This window comes from Mya arenaria, chromosome 17 (assembly GCF_026914265.1).
Source record: "Mya arenaria isolate MELC-2E11 chromosome 17, ASM2691426v1".
Classification (NCBI taxonomy): Eukaryota; Metazoa; Mollusca; class Bivalvia; order Myida; family Myidae; genus Mya; species Mya arenaria.
Window position 1 is genome coordinate 50,761,142 of NC_069138.1, and position 15,894 is coordinate 50,777,035.

At 33.7% G+C, this 15,894-nt stretch overlaps 1 protein-coding gene across 1 annotated transcript; it reads left to right on the forward strand.

The window, feature by feature from the left end:
• The first annotated feature begins 606 nt into the window (after positions 1-606).
• LOC128223589 (uncharacterized) lies at positions 607-15,552 on the forward strand. Its single transcript, XM_052932864.1, has 7 exons — positions 607-613; positions 1,343-1,471; positions 12,308-12,430; positions 12,719-13,108; positions 13,384-13,507; positions 13,781-14,945; positions 15,064-15,552. Exons 1-7 carry the CDS (start codon positions 607-609, stop codon positions 15,550-15,552), a joined length of 2,427 nt encoding a protein of 808 aa, XP_052788824.1.
• The last annotated feature ends 342 nt before the right edge of the window (positions 15,553-15,894 follow it).

The window sequence follows — 15,894 nt, forward strand, 5'->3', positions numbered from 1 at the left end:
TGCATTATTGCTGAACAGTTTCCTTCTTGTGGGTTCGTATAAAAAATCATAATTTTAGACAAACTTTGCTCTTTGAATTGAAATGTATCATCTTATAACGTCTGAAAGTTGTCACAACTTGACTGTTCATTGTCCAAATCTCGATATATATATATCGAGTAGTTCGCACAATTGTACCGTGAATGCAGTTATACATCGATTCGTGAACTTCTTTTAGTTTCTCGACCATCTCTTTAGTTTGATCTTTGCAGGTGTTAATGTTAAGGCTTTAAAATACTGGTCTTGTTTAGTTTTTCATGTATATATTGACATATAAAATCAAAAAAAAATATCATTGTTATGATACTGTAGAAAGCTGTACTCCGGGCCACTACAGTATTTGTCCAGATTGGGGCGGCTGTTCGGAAGACTGTGGTGGGGGGACTAGATCACGGGTTTGTAGATCGTGTGTCTGGAAAATAAATAGGCGTTTCCATGAAAATTGCAATGAGTTCTGTCGAAATGGGTACACATATTCTGGCGGGCGATGTCATTGTTCTAGCTGGAGAGGTGGGAGGTGTTGTGAAGGTAAACAACTTAACTACCAACTATACAACTAACAAACACATGAAATGTAAATTAACTTGCAAAACATATATGTTATAATTAATATACACCGTTAAATCATTTGTATTAAGGGCAAATTGTCATTTAATTGCTATCTGAATACTTTGCTCAGCATATGGCATGACAAACTTGCAATATTCTGTGTCAAATATGTTTAATCAATTAACAAATAAAATATGTGTTCTAATATTGCAATAACATTATCAAATACATATAATGATGAACAAAAAAACATATTTGTTTTACAAGAAAGATATTTTTTGATAAAAACACTTATGAAGCTGACAAATTTCGGCAATTTTATGACCTTCTGTCATCAAGACTATGTGATTTTGATTCCTGAAATCACGTTGTAATCATGTCAGCTGCAATATTGAATTCGACAAGCCAATTTAATTCCTTGTTGCAATAAACCGGATTTCCCATCATCACCAAATATACCTTTTACTATTTTTACCTCACTCAAATTTAAAGATTAACTTCATAAAAATATACTGCAAAATCATATCCAATTGAAAGAGTTATGTTTTAACATGTGTCATGTACAGTTTTATTTGCACTTTATATTGTTTTTAGTCTTGAACTATTTTTGTTTAAAGATTAGTTTCAAATTTGTCATGCCATATCGTCACATTGATCCGTATCAAATAAAACATGAACTGTGTTGAAACTGTTTCACCTTAACTTTACACAGTACCTGAGGAACGTAAAAGATCTTCTTAATTTAAACTTGTAGATTGCAGTAGAAATTATATCGCCCATTGTCCAAGTTACAAACATCATTGTGGAGGATCCCCGGATGGTATCCGTTGTGACAAATGTAGCGACCCGTATTATAGTTTGGGTTATAACAGAGGTTGTACGGGTGAGTATTTCCAACAATTTATGTTATGATGACATTCCTTAATCGGAAACAACGCATTTCATAATGGTATTTAGATTGAACTCAATATGGTAGAATTAGAAGAAACATAGTTTAATATGCTACATATTTGTTGGTAAATAATGCATATATATATATATATATATATATATATATATATATATATATATATATATATATATATATATATATATATATATATATATATATATATATATGTGTGTGTGTGTGTGTGTGTGTGTGTGTGTGTGTGTGTGATATATGCTGATCAACATATGCTTACTTTGTGTTTTGAGTGCATGTGACTACAATGTCCAAGGATGTCAGTTTTATATAGAAGAACTCATAAATCATTTATAATTTCAAACACAATACTATTTATCATGTGCGTTGTGTCTTCCTTCGTATACGGTGTTTTTCGGTGTATTATTTGGTCTCTGTTTCTTTTGTTTGTACATGAGTCATCAAACAAGACATTTACTTGACATGTCTTCTTTGAAACCCAAATGTATAGGCGTGTTTTAGTAGCGCAGTGTTAGGACTAAGAATGTGAATATCGATATTAAGAAAGTTCTTGATGCAATGCGTTGCATATAACTTAATTTCGCTTATTGCAATGAATTCGTTTCACGCGCGTGACGTTTATCATTGGGGTGAAATTCGGCATTTGGATAATGTGCAAATCATAGGTAAGATACATATAATAATGCGTATCATGTATTACCAATTGAATATATATTGGCCTGAATTGCTTCATCTACATATTGTGTATTTAATATTTTAAAAGAATTGCGCTTTGATCAATGGCGAAGTCGAAAATACACCGACAGGCCAAGTGAGTCGAATAGGTAATTATTTGCTTATACGGAGCTGACTTTTTACTTCTCTACAAGCTTTAAACTTTGTCATGAGAAAAATAGGCCAAGGCCTTATTAAATGTTTATGATATATTTCTTCAGTATCTTATTTCTCATTTTCTGAAAATTGCAATTATCGTTGACATTAGCCCGTTCAATCCTGTAATTAAAAATGAGTATTTTAATCCAGAAATTGAATGTAATTTGCACGTCTTTTAACAAACATTATGCTTCTGAAGTTTTAAATTTACCAAATTGTCTAAGCCTTAAAGGTCATTTCTAAACAGATCACTTGCATATTGTGTTAATATATATTGCAGATAGCTGTTAATGGGGTAAATATGACGACTGTCGGTTCAGGGAAAGCTTTACATCACGTTGTGGAGGAGAAACTAAGTCAAAGACGTGTGAATATTGTTCATGAGAATAGCCAAGTATTTCAATGAGTTATCTAATTATTAGAACCCATATTCAGGTGGCGGATGCCAATGTTCAGACGTGCTGTAAATTAACTTATTTGTGTTGAGATAAAAAAATTACCAAGGACTTAAAATGGCGAAGAGGTTCTGTCATGTTGTAAATAAATCATGTAGTAATGTTTAAATTCATTCAAGTTACCTTTTATTCAATTGAATCGATAAACATTGAAGACCATTTACACATGTTTTATAGTGTACCGTTTTTAGTCCAATTCATTACTACAGAATGCACCAACAAGCATCAACTGTATGGTAAAATAGCAAAGTACTTTCATTTTACGTTTTGAACACTGCCCTTCTCCTTTGAACCTTTTTGCCTTTAGAGTGATATTTTGTCCTATTCATCCCTCATTTACTTAATCTGCCTCGAATGAAAACAATATTGAGCACTGGTGAGATAAGATGTTTTTGACGTTTGAAACCTCTGATAAATGTTGTGTGTGCATACATATACCAACCATTATTGGTGCATTATAATTGCATAATTGGTCTTTGATGTTATTCGCCATTGTACTATATCTATAAATAGAGCAGGGATCAAAACATTGACAAAACTATGTTATATATTTAACCATTGTGTATAATGACCTGATTTCCACTTTGGTCTTAAAAATACGTTAATGTGTTATTGATAGAAGGTTCATATTCTCAGTAAAGGTCTCAAGCAAAAAGAGACAACTTAATTGACATTCCTCTGGTACGCGCCGCCTATTGTCTGTGTATTGTAGTATTTTATAAGTCAGTTGCATTTAAACACATCCATGTGATCTTTTGTAAAAACAAGATCGACGAAAGATAATGAAGTATCATGATAGTTATTGAATAACTCAATCTAAAAATGACATTAGTGAAACCCTAGGAACTGCTAAAATACTATCGGTTTATAACATACATGTCAAAAAAGTGTTTGTATAAATTACTTCTTAATGTGTTTCCATGCGAGTTAACGTCTTTTTCCGATTAAATCCTGGATAAGTTTAATTTATAATTTGTCTAAACTTTAAAACATTTTGATAAACTTCTTGTGTAACCAGTGTTGATCGATTAGGTTTGTTGGCCCGATTGTATTACTTCAAAGGTGTGTCTCATTAAGCATGTCATTGTTATAAACTATTGACAAAGCAACGCCAAATTGATATTTACAGAACACCTTTTCATAGTATGGAACAATAGTGATAACAAACTTAAGAACACATACCAAATCATTCATATCCTAGTTTGCAAACACACAAACTACTGAAAAAAACATAATTGTTAAATTTCAACCCCTAACATTAGAAAAGTATTAGTTAAAGTTTCAGGCGATGTAATTTCTACCGAACTGATCATTAACTAATTATTTTTAGTGTAATTTGTCATCCCATGAGATGTTGCCGTATTCTTCTTAAATTTTCGAGTGCAAAACCTATTTCAGCAGGTCCAAATTAATGTCACACTTAATGCTCACTGGCCATGCGTGGAGGACTTTAAAATATTTTTATACGCATACTTCAAAAAGGTGACATATGGCCGGAAGAACGCCAGTAAGACATTTATCCATTAAAACACATCGAAATATTAATAAAAACTGTTTCATCATTTCTTTTCAACGTCCGGCTTAACACTATAAGGTTTTCTCCAGAATAGCTCGAATGTTAACATTGATGAGCGTTTAGAACATATAGAGTTAAACTTGTCTGTCGTCGAAGCTTAAATATAGCGAAAAGCGGACATTGCGATCTGTCATATTTGGTATTGACATGTATCCGCCGTGAGCCCGTTAAAAAGTTGGATATTTTGATGCATGCATTTTAAAACTATCAGGTCCATTAAAAACTTCCTTTTTCGTATATCAATCAATGAATGTTGAATTGTATTTAATTAGATAAGTGATGCATTTTGTAACAATTCTATTTAGTATTATCCAATATGCAGAAAATAAATGTGGTTCTGATTTATTTTATTAATTTATTAGCGATTAAATTCCTTAATTTAATATAATCCCTAATTTTGTTTATTACTACAATATATCGTTTAGTATGTCTTTCATTTGACCGATTAACAACGTATATAACTTACTGACGTCTGTAGTATTTCCTTAAGAGGCTTGAAACTCTGTCTCTCTCTCTCGAAAACCATATATTCATATATATATATATATATATATAAGTGGTTTGCAATATAACAATAATAAACACTTCCGTATTATATTTAGCGACACAAACAATATGCATCAATACCGTATGTGAAAAACAACCATTTAAGAGTACAATAAAACGTACATAAAATATTGTTTTCGCTGAAGACCAATATGTGTTGTTATAGATGATTAATTCGCGCATTAAATTGTCTACAAATTAGTTTTTAGTTTGAAATAAACAATGATGCATAGTAGCAGAAGTAATAGTTGTAGAAGTAGTAGTAGAAGTAGTAATAGTAGTAGTAGTACCAGCAGTACTATAAATTGTAGTAGTAGTAGTAGTAGCAGTAGCAGCAGCAGCAGCAGCAGCAGCAGCAGCAGCAGCAGCAGCAGCAGTAGAAGTAGAAGTAGTAGTAGTAGAAGTAATAGTAATAATAATAATAATAATAATAATAGTAATAATAGTAATAGTAGTATAATAGAAGTAGGATATTTTAATTCTTAATGATTTTGACACAAATAAAGTGCTATGGTGACGCTTAAAAATTCATTTTCTTATTTAAACCTTGCCTTTCACATTTAAAAAAAAAATCATTGGTAATTTTAACGGGACTCGCTCATGTTTTTGTTTAGTGCCCTTTTTGTATGACAAAATAATATGTGGCAAATCATAAGGAGTGTTGCAACTAAGGTACTGACGGTTGGAACCTTTCAAGAAATGATGATATATTCTCAAATATTGTCTATGAATTCCACGCTTTGGTATAGCGTTAGTAACGCGATTCAACAAAAGGCTTTAAAGTTAAGTTATCTTTCTGTTTTGTGTCCTTGTGAGCGTGAGGTCTGATGTCAGTGTTTTATGTTTTTCATTGACTGTACCGACGTGGGTAGCACCGCATTTAAAGCAGAATATTTTGGTTTACTTTAAATGTACAAAAGAGTTAAATAGGTTTATTATAATATATATACGTGCTTTTAAATGCCTAACCGAAAAGTCAATCGGTGCCAAAGCATAAGTCAAATAGCATGAGTCCCTTCCAAGGTAAAAAAGAATGTTTTAATGCAATACTCATAATATCTACTTAATATACGTTAACAAGTGATGGCATATTTACTCCAAATAAATGCCAATAATCCAATTAACCATTAAATCTGACATCGCATACACATTAAGTATATTAAATTATACAATTATACAGCGTTTATATATTGACACTTTCTTGAAATATCATGGGATAAACGGGTGGTATGTGTGGTAGATTTATGAAAGAAACTTAAGATAAAGTTTAGTTCGTGTGTTGTTTTGCCAATTTATTGGATCATACTTATCTTTTTTATTACTAAACAAATTGGTTTCATATTATCCTTATGCAAGTGTTGTTAGTTTTATGAACACTCGTATGCGATATCTTTTATCGCATGAACTATTTATGATTCTACCAATAAGTTCATATTAACAAAATACAAATGAAGAAACAAGTAGCAATGTAAATGTTTATGTGATCCTGACCAGAACGATACACAAAGAGTAAATCCATATCAAGGAAGCAAAGAAGTGATCTTATGTAAATCACTTCCAATAATAGATAAGTTTACAAGAGCTTAAAAGGAAGCAGTCTGTTGACTGAGTTTAAATTGTTTTTGTGTTGGAACGTGCAACATGTTCGGAGACCGTTGGAGCTTAGCTGTGTTTTATATTGCTGTACTGTTCACATATGTTACTGGACCTAAGTTTGTACAGGCGGATTGTCCAGTGTCACGTTGTCAATGGTTTCCTTGGAAGTCGTGGTCGGATTGTTCTAGAACTTGTGGAGGTGGCACACGATCAAGAAGTCGTTTGTTTTGTTGCAAATCTGATTTGGCAAGTGACATAGCCGCATGTTTAAGTGACTGTGGTAGGGATCCAAACGACCGGTCGGGGTTTCATGACTATGGTAAATGCAACACTTGGTGCTATAATGGCGGAACGGTTTCAACAAATGGGTGTAATTGTCCAGATCTATATTATGGCTACTGTTGCGACTCAGGTATTTAAAATACAAACGATTTTTGAATCCTTTAAACGATAATGGTTACACATTTAGCAATAACTTATAATTGTGTGTGCTCTTTTTGATCTTATTCCGAAACCAAAACTTTGATTTTTCAGTCCCCAATCATCTTGTTTATAAGAATTTAAACGAGGTCAAAATATTATTGATATATCAGCGTCCCATACGGGTAGTTACGATTAATCGGTGTCATTCACATTTTGACTTTCTGCTCTTTTAACGTATCTGCTCCGTACAAATAATCTGTATTAAATAATTTCGAAATCAATCGACGAGTTAAATGTTCCCTCAACGTAAATTTAAATATCCATTACGATAAAATCGGAAGTAAATATCGATACACAATACGATCCATACAGTTGTTGATGATCAAACGCATAAGATAGTTGGTATAACTAAAATTTGCACATGTTATCCCTCTGCTTAAGTTTCCATGAGACATTGTCTATTTTGATTGACTTTTATTCATTAATAATACAAAGGAAAATACACGGACCAGCCCAGTAGGCTAAAAAAAAAATCATCTTAGGAGACATTGAAAGTGTTATTAAATAGAACAGTAAAACCTTATTAGCCTACTCCGCTGGTGCGCACGTTCCGTAAATACTGAATTCTCTTGAACTATTTTTGTATTTATTTGTTGTTATTTATCACGAGTTTCCCGATGTTTTTTGTCAGGCTGTTAAGCGCGATTTTAGGGGCATTCTAAGCGAGATAACACAAAAGTCACCTTAGTTGTTGTTCATTATTGTTATCTGCCCCTGGTCAACTTATGTACATGTATGTTCTGTATATATATATAGCGTTGAGGAAAACGAATGCATTGTAATACTATAATATCGAAGGAAGTTATAATTCATCGTTTAAGATCTTAAAGCATGTTTAAGTTGAATAAGATTCACTAATAGCTCGTCATTACCGGGTGAGATATGGTATCTCAATGTCACTTTTGACAAAGGCAAATGTAGAGTCGGTTTATGTTAGTTTGATCCTCATAATATTAAACATACTCTAAAAGGAATGAAGTGAGTAGCTAATTAAACCACTCGTATTATTATGTAAGATGTTACCATCATAATCATCATCATGTCATAATTTTGAGGTAAACACTATCATTCATAACAATTTCAGCTTTAAAGTCATTATCTTTTGAGTTGCTTTAAACAGAAATTTTTTTTTATATGAACTGTCATAAGGTCAAGGAACTACATTATTCGATATAAATGACTAGCGTTTAAGTTTCAGCAAGTTTGTCGCAAAATTTAATGCCAGATAAAATGTAGTGGTTAATTTGATTACCGGACAAAACTATGCCAAAGTGCTAATGGAAACAGAAAATTTATGACGATTACTAACATCAAACCGAAATTAGAATATCCAGCAAAACAATTATCAAATATCACGTGTTGACAGACGAATTACTTAGGTGAAAGTAGTTCTTGAGAATCTGAAACGTACGAGCTTGATTAATAAAAGAATAAAATATAGATAAGAAGAATTCATAATAAGTACCTCTTCCCTACAGAACAACTGTGCGAGGGTTGGGATACACGCATCTAACACGAACGGCCATGGTAGATGCTTTTTCCCCCAGCTCAGTTAAGCAAATTCGCGTATAGTTACGTGATAATTTGCTAATTTACGTGCTAGCATGGTTAAATTATTGGATCAGCATATCTGAGGTGGGAGAAAAGGATTTCCAGCATGGTCAAATATTTGGATCTACTTAATCTGAGTTGGTAGAAAATAACATCCAACAAAATTCAGAACAAAGTTTACTCAATAAACATGTAAAACATACCAAACGAAACAAGAAGACAAAAAAAAACAAATACATCCGCGATGATCAACAGCTATTTTGCCACAGGTGACAGCTGGTTTTTACGTGTATAAATAAATCAGTCAATGCTGTTTATGATATATCAATCGCACACCGTGGGCCGAAATTAAAAGTTTGTTGTTTTGTAAATGCACTATTAACATGGCTCTGGTATGCAATAGGGGTCCATAGTTAATACAAACAGGATAATAGAAAGGGGGCACTCAATATCCGGGCATAAAAGGCAAACCGTCGGTAGGAACCTCAGACACGGAACACGTCTAGAACTTTTTGTCGGTTCGACAGAACTTCCCTTTAGTTGGGCGCTATGTGTAGATTGCCTCCGTTTGTGTCTTTTTATAAAGGGCGCCTCACAACCACACTCAAAGACCTGATACAGTTTTTTGTTTCATTCAAACACTAACGAAATACTTGTCAAATACAGAATTCCAGAACATTATTCCAGTAAATAATAAGAACAGTGCATGAATTGATTCACGTGGAATGCACATGGAAATGCATAATGCACACTTTCGTAGTTCTTTTTCATTAAATAATTAATAAACTATTAAGAACATAATTACGAGTGGGCTTATTAGGCACTCTGTAGCTGCTTAATATTATTTACCAATTTGTTTAACAAACATATGTAAAATATGATTGAAATCTATAAAAGATATTGCTAGAAAATCAGCTTGTGTCTGATATAGAGCGTAATAAAAGGAATTCAGAAAGAGGAGGGATAGAAATTGAAAATGATAGAGTCTCAGAAAGATGTAAACATCATTTTCATCAGATCAAAATCCAGCAATCACATATTAAACACATCACATTAGACAAGGGACACGGGCTGAGATTGACCACATGTTCACATTTAATACAATACCCATAATACAATGAAGTTTTGTGACTTTGACAGTAGTCATGTGACGTATATAATTGTGTAGTTTCGTACAATGGGAGAAATAATACACCTCTCCACAATACACTTGTGTTAAGTATAAGGTAAAACCCGACTTCGAATTATGACCGACAGTATGGATACAATAACAACCGCATATGCCAAACTAGAGATTGTTTATATAGTTCCAATATTAAAAACAGTTTTTAAACTGAGAATATTCAAGATAGACTGCTAACGTCAACGTTTGTTCAAATATTCGCGTTCCATCGACAGTTTTGTCAGACATTTTCATCAGATTTCCTTTTATTGCGATAAAACCTTATCACCAAGATCAACTTTCCAAACTTATTTTATATAAAACCTGTAAGTTGAATCACCATTTTGCGCAATATCAATATCTTACCCTTGACCTGTTTTTTTATATTTAACGAGCGTTTATATACAACATCTTAAATGTTGTTATTAAGTGAATAGTGGAGGAAAGTGATCAATTAGAAAACAAGAGGTATTTTGTGTTTCGGAATATTGTACACAATTTTTCGAACGATCCGGACTTCCATATCCCTTAAGCACTTCTTCTTTCATTAAATGAAATAAGTTAGTGTACACATTGAAAAAAGCATTTGTATATGCTTTAGAATATTCATTTGTGTTCTAAGATAATAAATAAAAGTCCTACATCAAAAGTTTCATTATTGTACGTCTTATAATGTTAAAGCAAATAAGTGCTTAACAGATTTAACCTTTAAGTGTTGACCGCTTTACTGAAATAGTAACGTTCAGTGATTTATCAAATTAAACATAAATCACCCTTTTCGGGCATGCTTAAAACATATCATGGTTGTAAAAGGTTCTAATACGGAAGATTGAGAAGTTACCTAAATCGTCTGAGAGATAAATATTAACTCTTAAAGAACACTTTCAGGGATTTGAGAATAATAAAGGGTTTCCTTGTTTTAAAGGGTTTAATATAGTTTTCTTACAATCTGTATTAAACGTGATTTCCTTAAGTTGTTTTGAACAAGCAATGATGGTCGTTTAAGTATAATTTTTTCTAACATCGCATAAAAACATTTGTTTTGGCACTTCCTAAATGTTTACCATTTATGGTGTTAGATGCGATTTACAGCAATTGATAATGTCAAAAATAGCCTTATTCAAACTGACTGCTGACGTAGATGTACACTTTAATGTTCATGTAGTTAAGTCTATCTGTGTGAAAGTCATACAAATTGCTTTCACATTGATACTGTTAGAGATGCGTCATTTCGTTGATTCTAGCATGTCATATATGTATAATTATATAATAAATATTGAATAATTTGAAGGTAGCATTTAATCACTTTGATATAATTCAACAATTGTTTCTGTATGTTGCGTGCTTAAGTCTATTAGTATCACACGTAGTTAATTATTTGTATTTTGCTATTTGTGTTTCAAGATTATTATAGTTCTGTTTTTTTACTGGAGTTCGTGTCTAGTTTTAGTTCATAGGTTGGATGATAAAATAATGCAATAACTATTGACTATCCAATTTTGCGTTACTATGTAAAACATTTTTATGGTTGAACATATAATTCGTTTTCAATTTATATAACAAACCGATCAATACCAATATAAGCTTAATTTGTTTTAAAGATTATCAAGATAAACTATGATTAGTATCTTTTCAATGGGTTGGACAGTGTCAAATAAGTTGACAATGGCACCATGAAATTCAAGATTTGACCTCTTTGTTTACACGTTGAAGCAAGTGAAATGCCTCAAACTGTCCATTTTGTCAGCGAAAATAAACAGCCTCGGCAATGCGTGTCTCGGATTGTTCGTTTCTCCGAAAAAGTGGACAGTTGTCGGCCATTCACCCTTACATAAGCTAAACACCAGAATGCATGATTCAGAGCCACATGATTGTCAGTTTCTTTAGAGTTTATTTTCATGTATTGAATGTCACAGTTCAATCTGATAAACATGGACACGTAGGAAATAAAACGAATGTTTGTACTGAGATAAACTTATATCTCGTTTTATTGATGACAACATGTATGTACAGTTGATGTTTTTCAAGTAAATTCAATTTTGCCGCTTTTTTGTTTTGTTTTTTGAATGTCAACGCTAAATAAATAAACGACATTTTTGTTATTATCTCTTTAAGGAACATTAATCAATTAAATAATTCCTTTTTCCAATAGGCCGCCTAAACCTCAGTCACATTTTCATATGAGATTGAGTTGTTACAACCTAAAATTCGGAATCTTATAAAAAAAGATACATTTTTAAAAGTGTAAATTAGATGTCGGATGGACATATTTCATTTGGTCTCACACATACCAAATATGATAGACACGATAGTTCATGTTTTACAGAGAGTACTCAACAGTTCAAAAAAGTACACTTAACGCATTAAAGTGATTGTCATTATGGCGTGTAAGCGGGCTACCAGTACGTCCAAACGAAACAATTTCAGCACCAACCCTTAATTTATGACACACCAGAAGGACACCTTCAATAGTCGTGTAGTTATAGGGAATAAACAGTGTCGTTTACGCCAACATTTGTAACCAATTCAGGGAATACGGGTTTCTTTTTAAGTATGTCCATCAATCGCCGAGTGTAAATACCGAAGCTGCACATCATCCTACAATGTATACTGCAAGGAGTGTAACGACAACAATGTATTCTTCAAGCGATACAACGGCGACAAAGAATGCCAGCGTAAGGATATACAATTTGAAATAAACGTATTATGACAAAATAATTACTCACGTTTGAAAATATATATTTCCTTTTGAACAAGGAGAGAAGGTCTTCTTTTTATAGTCCATTTTTCTATAAAACGCGGGAAAAATATGAACGTATCAATCGATAATAAAATCAAACAAAATATTTGTTACAAAAACTGTTTTCTTTTCACAAACTGTATCGTATTTACAGGTTCTTTACAAATGACATTAATAATAGCATGGTGCATACTTGTATACGTATGTCCAACATGTCATTTAGGGATGTGTTCCTGGAACAACCACTATTGTTGGCCAGGGAGCTGCAGAAATGGTCTCACCAAGGACTGCTCGTGCGCAGCGGGGTTTACCAGTGTTTCAAATTATGCGGAAACGTCGTGTCAACCAATTCAGAAACCATCCATCTTAACATGTGACACTGTGGCGATTGGACCAAATGGTGAAAAGAAGACAGCAATGTCATCGAGCAATTCAACCGAGTGTCAGTATTTGCAAGATATATATGGAAATTATCAGCCGACGATTATGCAGTATGATTTGAGCACTGAATACACAATTGACATTTCCAGCTATTCGCGCCCTTCATATATTGTTGAACAAAACTTCGGAATAACGGACGTAACAGTATATATGCAACGCCAATCCGTATCAGGTATGTGTCTCATATATTGGATACAGTAGTTCATTGTATTGTAAATGACAAATGTGGGTATATATTTTAAGGTTTCTTTTCCAGCAAATGTACATAACATAACATAAGGAAATATGTGAACACTTTTGCGGCGACGAAACAAATCTCGGCTGTATAATGTACCATTTTGTGCTTGTAAACACTGAAAAAAGTTAACAAACATGTTTGAATTCGGTCGTTAGCGTATATAACATAGTTTACTTTTCACTATGAAGTTATAACTGTATTTGTGACAGGTTCGCTCACTACTTTACCAACAAACAGACGACTTACAGATGTAAATTCGAGCCAGTCTGTTAGGAGCGCACATTATGATTCACATAATTTTACGACTACATACACACTCGCAAATGGCCAGGCGTAAGTAAATTGTACGAAAATAAATCAAATTAAATTCCCTGATTCGTTATATTAATTTAATCATGTAATAGAGCAGTTATTTAATTGTTATTCGGGTAACAGTCAATACCGTTGTCCTTTGGTGTCGGGGATGACATTCTGAATTGTTGCCCTCGGCATATTAGCCTCAACAAACAGTTTAGATGTCACCGCTCCACCCTGGAACAACAGTTTTGGCTTTTACATAAATAATCATGAAATAAATGTATACTAGCATTTGCTATTTGTGAACAGGTTGTGTTTGGACTACGAAGTGAAAGGTGGTGGTTACTTGAAAGCCAAAGATACAAGAACCCAAACTGTTCATAGCGCTAAACCTTACCACAAAACTGTAAAACACCGAACAGTCTGCTATCGCTATGACAGCCAACCACCTGAACACTGTTCACAATTATCAACATGTGGCTCTGATCCTTTCCATCTGAGCAAACGGATCACGCGGTCATATTTCCACAACGTCGAGTTTGACGGTTGGTTGGATCCTGTTCCTCCAGGGGGAGCCTCACACACCGCTTCATCTATTGAGAGCTACGAAATTCGGGTTAATGAAGTTTTGTCCTCGGAAGGGACGCTAAAGGTAGATTACGCAAATAACGTTTTGAGTACAATGGTTAACCACACAGTCACAAACATGGATCTAAATCTTACTTCAGACACACCGAGGCTCTATTGTTTAACACTTGAGGTGAAGGATGTGGCAGGCAATGTTCGACAGTCACGCCGCTTTGTTCTATACGATAACACTTCGTCCATTCAAATCTGGACTGAAAAGCCTTTCAGATTTACATCATCGTCACCTGCTACAGATTACACATGGCAAACCCATCACAGCGATGTCTGTATAAGCTGGAAAGATTATTTTTACAACGATTTCTACATTCAAAATGAACTTCTGAATCCTATTGAGCCCGATCCGGACGATCTCATTAGCCACTCATTCGAGCAAACAACTGGGGAGATACCTGTTTCTGGAACATCGAATGTGTATGGTATTATTGCATACCATATATCGTGGAGCCTGAATCACGGTACATTTTCTGTAGAACAACCTGTCCCTTCATTCAAAAATCAATCATTTTGCAAGGATTTGAATGTTACTGATGGAGATACTTACACACTGAACGTAAAGGCTATTGATATAGCTGGAAATACCCTTAGCGATAACCGAACTGTATTTATTGATGGCTCTGCACCACACCTCCACGACCTATGGCTTATTGAAGACACTATAAGATACGATATGCTGTATGTACATAAAAGCACGGACTTGTCCAAAATGAAGATGACGTTTGCCGCACTTGATCCACATAGTGGGATATCTAAAATACATTGGACGTTTGGAATAGCCGACACAATGACCGAGCTTCTAAGTGAGCACCATGCTGTTATGACCATAAATGTACGTATATCTACACGTTTATATAATGGAACTAGTTTCAATCAGTTACCTTACCATACATTTGTGTCTTAAACTGCGTATAATAATTTATGTTTACACACTGTTTCCCTCGTTTCAGGATTCATGCTCATCAGAAGAATGCTACTGCCCAGATATTGGTTCCTGTGCATACATAAACTACACAATACCACTCGACAAATTAAATGTTAAGAATACGCATAATGGCACTCACAACGGAACCTATTATTTTACTGTAAAAGTAACAAACATGGCTGGGCTTTCAACAACGGAACAAATAGACGTGCTTGTTGATGAATGGCCTTCTTTAGATGGTGATGTTAACGAAGGTAAGTTGAACACAATTCATATAATAAAGACACTGCTTGAATTTCTCATTATACAAACTACAACTATACCAATTATGCCTTTGACGTATTATTACGGCCTTGAAGTCAATCGTGCAGCGCTCGATTACAAGTCATATACGTTTCATATGAAGGGGACTACTTCATTTCTTTGCCGGAGTTTCGGTGAATCACTAAACTATGAAGGGGAACCAAAACAGCTTATCATTTATTGCTCATATTACGCGCGTGCAGGCCGGTAAGCAAATTGTACATGTTTTTTTTGGCGGGAAACAAAATATTTATGAACTAAGATTGATATGTATGTATTCGCATTTATATAAACAGTCGCCGTCTGTCAATCAAAATAAACGCTTATCCAATGATATATGGATTCTAGATACAACATCAGTATCGCATCCGCGCCATTTTTTCGTCTGCATTATCCAAATTTTGGATTCTCTACTACTTTTGGTCGAGTTGGTTAAATGATGTCATAGGGGTGTATCTATTCTGACAGCCGATACCCAGAAGGATTGGTAGGTGGTGTGTAAATTAATCCATTCCCGAAGCTTTAAAAATGAGCGGTTTCACTAAACAATTGA

Coding starts and splice junctions, on each gene's coding strand:
- LOC128223589 (XM_052932864.1), top strand. Junction 12,431..12,718: donor CGGCGACAAAGAATGCCAGC/GTAAGGATATAC, acceptor CATGTCATTTAG/GGATGTGTTCCTGGAACAAC. Junction 14,946..15,063: donor ATGCTGTTATGACCATAAAT/GTACGTATATCT, acceptor CCCTCGTTTCAG/GATTCATGCTCATCAGAAGA.